The sequence below is a fragment of the Cetorhinus maximus genome, chromosome 33 (genome assembly GCF_964194155.1).
Source record: "Cetorhinus maximus chromosome 33, sCetMax3.hap1.1, whole genome shotgun sequence".
Lineage (NCBI taxonomy): Eukaryota > Metazoa > Chordata > Chondrichthyes > Lamniformes > Cetorhinidae > Cetorhinus > Cetorhinus maximus.
The window spans coordinates 8245288-8251287 of NC_135911.1; the positions used below are offsets into that span (position 1 = coordinate 8245288).

Genomic DNA, 6000 nt, shown 5'->3' on the forward strand with positions numbered 1-6000 from the left:
CCAGGTTTGTGCCTGTGACGCTGGGGGCTCACATGATGCTTACATCTTGCAGCACAGCACAGGTACCGAGGCTGTAGGTGTCTCCTGCACAAGTGGATGGACGGCTCGGGGGGGATGACAAGGGCTATCCCCTTGAAGAGGTGGCTGATGACCTCACTCCGTTACCCAAGAACTGAGGCCGGGGAGAGACACAGCAGGAGTCACGCCTCCACAAGGGCGATGGTGGAGAGGACCATCGGGCTGCTGAAGATGCATTTCAGATGCCCGGACGGGTCAGGGGGAGCACTGCAGTGTCCTCCAGAGCGTGTCTCCCCCCGCCATAGTCATCGCACACTGCACCCTGCACAACCTGGCTCTGGCAAAGGGGAACCACTGGAGGCTGAGGAAAGCGAGGCAGCTGCACAGGCCACAGAGGGTGACTCAAGTGAGGGCTCAGAGGAAGAGCCCAGGGAGGGGCAGGGTGAGGACCTCGAGGCAAAGGACAGGAACCCTCATGGAGGCAGGGACACCTGGGATGCTCTGATGCAGTGAACCTTCTGCTAGGTATCCAAGGTATCGATGCCTCATCCAGCCAATGGCTCTGTCTCCTTTGCTAACAATCAATAAACAAGAACCCAGCCCAGTGCGGCAGCACCACACAACACCAGACTTTTACATGCCTTTGCTGCATCGGCAACTATTCATAGCATCCAGCCAATTCAGCCCATTTAAATCAAAGAAATGGTTATGTTACTTCACACGAACAAGCAAAGAACAAACAAAGTGTCCATCCCTGACACACACGTCAAAATAATTCACGCAAATAATGTCACCCGTGACACGCCCCTGTTGGGCTCAAGGTGCCTTCAACTTATGTCTGTGGGCACTGCGTCTTGGTGCCCGCTCCTCGCTGATAGTGGCGTTGGGGGCAGCCTGCCCATTCTGCTGTCCTGGGGACCCTGATGACTGTGCCAGTCCTCCTCTGGCTGCCAGAGCCTGGGTAGTCTCCGCCTGGGAGGGTGAGTCCAGCCCCGTAGCTGGGCACTCCTCAGTCGTCATGTCATGGTCAGACGCAGCATCCACTGGCAGAGGAGCTGGTGCCCTTGTCCAGAGCGCTCTGAGAGAAGCCCATAGAGACGACAGGCAGCTCGTCTGTCAGAGTGAGGTTCGTATACACCTCCCTGCTCATCACTGATGGAGGGGCACCCTGCAGGGAGACGAGGTGCCTCACCCACCTCTCAGACTGGCAGTGACCTCCTGAGTTGCGTGCCCGTGTGAGGGCTCGGAGGTCCGAGTGCTAACCCCAGGTACCCCTGAGTCTGCCTCTCTATGAGAGTCGCCACTCTCTCCATGGACGAGGTTGTGCGCGCGGTGTCAAGGGTCAACGCAGAACCCGTGCCCCACGCGTGCATTGCTCCATGATGGAGACCATGGCACGCAGACGCTCATGGATCTCCGCTAGTTCTCCCCGCGCGTCCCCCTGGACATCCAGCACCTGCTGCCTGATAGATGGCTCCAGAGGCTTGTCACCTGCCTCGGACGCAGCATGGTCCTGGTCTCCAGCTGTGCTCCAACGTCAGCTCCCTGGGACCCCTCAGCCTCTGCCAGCCCCTCAAGCCAGTGTGATGTGCCCTCACCACTGTGCATTACCTGCGGAGCTGAATGCCTAATGCCCACTAACAGTGGAGACCTGCTGCATGGTGCCCTCTGCTTTGGAGCTTCAATGGGCTCTCTGACCACGACAGTTCAGTTTCTGATGGGAGGAGCCCGTTATATTTCCAGTGCCCACCGCTCACACATCTGTCACCTGCACCCTTACCTTCGCCCGAGACCCCTGCCTCACCGCGCCCGGAGGAGTGAATATTTGTGGATGTGGCGCCAATCAAGCGGGGCTGCTTTGTCCTGGATGGTGTTGAGCTTCTTGAGTGTTGTGGGAGCTACACTCATCCAGGCAAGTGGGGAGTATTCCATCACACTCCTGACTTGTGACTTGTAGATGGTGGACAGGCTTTGGGGGGTCAGGAAGTGAGTTACTCGCTGCAGGATTCCCAGCCTCTGACCTGCTCTTGTAGCCACAGTATTTATATGGCTGGTCCAGTTCAGTTTCTGGTCAATGGTAACCCCCAGGATGTTGATAGTGGGGGATTCAGTGATGGTAATGCCATTGAATGTCAAGGGGCGACGGTTAGATTCTCTCTTGTTGGAGATGGTCATTGCCTGGCAATTGTGTGGCACGAATGTTACTTGCCATTTGTCAGCCCAAGCCTGGATATTGTCCAGATCTTGCTACATTTGGACATGGACTGCTTCAGTATCTGAGGAGTTGCGAATGGTGCTGAACATTGTGCAATCATCAGCGAACATCCCCACTTCTGACCTTATGATGGAAGGAAGGTCATTGATGAAGCAACTGAAGATGGTTGGGCCGAGGACACTACCCTGAGGAACTCCTGCAGTGATGTCCTGGAACTGAGATGACTGACCTCCAACAACCACAACCATCTTCCTTTGTGCTCAGTATGACTCCAACCAGTGGAGAGTTTTCCCCCCTGATTCCCGCTGACCCCAGTTTTGCTCGGGCTCCTTGTTGCCACACTCGGTCAAATGCTGCCTTGATGTCAAGGGCAGTCACTCTCACCTCACCTCGGGAGTTCAGCTCTTTTGTCCATGTTTGAACCAAGGCTGTAATGAGGTCAGGAGCTGAGTGGCCCTGGCGGAACCCAAACTGGGCATCAGTGAGCAGGTTATTGCTAAGCAAGTGCCGCTTGATAGCACTGTTGGTGACCCCTTCCATCACTTTATTGATGATGGAGAGTAGACTGATGGGGCAGTGATTGGCCGGGTTGGATTTGTCCTGCTTTTTGTGTACAGGACATACCTGGGCAATTTTCCACATAGCCGGGTAGGTGCCAATGTTGTACCTGTCCTGGGACAGCTTGACTAGGGGTGCGGTAAGTTCTGGAGCACAAGTCTTCAGTATTAGTGCCGGAATATTGTCAGGGCCCATAGTCTTTGCAGTATCCAGTGCCTTCAGCCATTTCTTGATATCACGTGGAGTGAATCGAATTGGCTGAAGACTGGGATCTGTGATGCTGGGGCCCTCTGGGGAGAATGTGGAACTTGTTCCCACCGGGAGCGGTTGAGTTGGAGAGGATGGGTACAGTTCAGGGGAAGCTGGATAAACACATGAGGGAGAAAGGGATAGCAGGACATGGTGATGGGGTGAAGAGGGGGTGGGAGGAGGCTCGTGTGGATCATAAGCACCAGCATGGAGCAGATGGGCTGAATGGCCTGTTTCCAGGCCGGGGAATATTCTCTAAAGGGCACTGTCCTCTAACTGACGTGCAGTGAAAATGTCACCCGCTCCGTCTGACTCAAGGTCTTCCCCGTTCTGCTGTCTCAGGCACTGTCGCTCAACTCAGATCTCACGCCGGAAGGTTCCTGGAACCAGCGCAAGTCCCTGGAGAAGCTCCTCAGCGAGATTCCCAAAGGATCCTTCTCCAACCCGCAGGCAGCCTCGCAAATCGTCCCGTCGCTGGAGGGGAGGACCTACCTGGACGTGACCAGGCTGAACTGTTCAGCCGATCAAGGTGAGTCTTCAGGTGGGATGGGGGCGGCCCGAGGGTAGTGGGATGCTCCGTATCGATAGAGGGCATCTCGCTGCCTCAGGACGTCCCCGCAGTGATTCACTGCCACTGAGGGACCATCGGCAAAGCGGGGTCACTTAGTAATGTGGGAAACACGGCCGCCACATTGCGCACAGCAAGCTCCCACAAATAACGCTGGGATAATGACCCAGACCATCTGTTTTACAGATGTTGCTCTCGAGGGATGACTATTGGCCCCAGGACACTGGGGAGAACTCCTCAGCTCCACTGGCTCCCCCAGGCCCATCCTCAGCTCCACTGGCTCCCTCAGCTCCACTGGCTCCCCCAGACCCATCCTCAGCTCCACTGGCTCCCTCAGCTCCACTGGCTCCCCCAGACCCATCCTCAGCTCCACTGGCTCCCTCAGCTCCACTGGCTCCCCCAGACCCACCATCAGCACCACTGGCTCCCCCAGACCCATCCTCAGCTCCACTGGCTCCCCCAGACCCAATCTCAGCACCACTGGCTCCCCCAGGCCCATCCTCAGCTCCACTGGCTCCCCCAGACCCACAGCACCACTGGCTCCCCCAGACCTATCCTCAGCTCTACTGGCTCCTCCAGACCCACCCTCAGCACCACTGGCTCCCCCAGACCCACCCTCAGCACCACTGGCTCCCCCAGACCCACCCTCAGCACCACTGGCTCCCCCAGACCCATCCTCAGCTCCACTGGGTCCCCCAGACCCACCATCAGCACCACTGGCCCACCCAGGCCCATCCTCAGCTCCACTGGCTCCCCCAGACCCACAGCACCACTGGCTCCCCCAGACACATCCTCAGCTCCACTGGCTCCCCCAGACCCATCCTCAGCACCACTGGCTCCCCCAGACCCACCCTCAGCTCCACTGGCTCCCCCAGACCCACTCTCAGCACCACTGGCTCCCCCAGGCCCATCCTCAGCTCCACTGGCTCCCCCAGGCCCACCCTCAGCTCCACTGGCTCCCCCAGACCCACCTTCAGCTCCACTGGCTCCCCCAGGCCCATCCTCAGCTCCACTGGCTCCCCCAGACCCACAGCACCACTGGCTCCCCCAGACACATCCTCAGCTCCACTGGCTCCCCCAGACCCACCCTCAGCACCACTGGCTCCCCCAGACCCACCCTCAGCTCCACTGGCTCCCCCAGACCCACTCTCAGCACCACTGGCTCCCCCAGGCCCATCCTCAGCTCCACTGGCTCCCCCAGCCCCATCTTCAGCTCCACTGGCTCCCCCAGACCCACCCTCAGCTCCACTGACTCCCCCAGACCCACCTTCAGCTCCACTGGCTCCCCCAGACCCATCCTCAGCTCCACTGGCTCCCCCAGACCCATCCTCAGCTCCACTGGCTCCCCCAGACCCACCCTCAGCTCCACTGGCTCCCCCAGACCCATCCTCAGCTCCACTGGCTCCCCCAGACCCATCCTCAGCTCCACTGGCTCCCCCAGACCCATCCTCAGCTCCTCTATTCAGCCACGCTATTCACCACCTTTCCTCATCTCCTCTCCTCAACTCCCATCTTCATCTCCTCTCTTCAACTCCTCTCCTCAACTCCTCACCTCATCTCCTCTCCTCACCTCCTCTCTTCATGTCCTCTCATCAGCTCCTCTCCTCATCTTCTCTCCTCAGCTCCTCTCCTGAACCCCACTACTCACCTCCTCTCCTCATCTCCTCTCCTCACCTCCTCTACTCACCTCTCCTCATTTCCTCTCCTCAACTCCTCTCCTGAACTCCTCACCTCATCTCCTCTCCTCACCTCCTCTCTTCATGTCCTCTCGTCAGCTCCTCTCCTCAACTCCTCTCCTCAACTCCTCACCTCAGCTCCGCTCCTCACCTCCGCTCCCCAGTTCCGCTCCTCAGCCCCACTTCTCGGTCCCATTCCTCAGCCTCTCTCTTCACCAGCTTTCCTCAACTCCACACCTCCCCTCCTCAACTCCACACTCCAGCTGCTCAGTACTGACCCTCTGACAGGGCAGCACTCCCTCAGTACTGACCCTCTGACAGTGCAGCACTCCCTCAGTACTGACCTTCTGACAGGGCAGCACTCCCTCAGTACTGACCCTCTGACAGGGCAGCACTCCCTCAGTACTGACCCTCTGACAGTGCAGCACTCCCTCAGTACTGACCCTCTGACAGTGCAGCACTCCCTCAGTACTGACCCTCCGACAGTGCAGCACTCCCTCAGTACTGACCCTCTGACAGTGCAGCACTCCCTCAGTACTGACCCTCCGACAGTGCAGCGCTCCCTCAGTACTGACCCTCCGACAGTGCAGCGCTCCCTCAGTACTGACCCTCCGACAGTGCAGCGCTCCCTCAGTACTGACCCTCTGACAGTGCAGCACTCCCTCAGTACTGACCCTCCGACAGTGCAGCACTCCCTCAGTACTGACCCTCTGACA

At 58.4% G+C, this 6000-nt stretch overlaps 1 protein-coding gene across 2 annotated transcripts in view; it reads left to right on the plus strand.

Annotated features, from left to right (window-relative positions):
- Positions 1-6000, plus strand: part of LOC144671571 (cobalamin binding intrinsic factor-like) — a 54651-nt gene that overhangs the window by 25129 nt on the left and 23522 nt on the right. For both annotated transcript variants that reach the window (XM_078533530.1, XM_078533529.1), the window contains exon 6: positions 3383-3569. In XM_078533530.1, coding sequence (XP_078389656.1) covers positions 3383-3569 — 187 coding nt within the window. The remainder of the gene's footprint in view (positions 1-3382; positions 3570-6000) is intronic.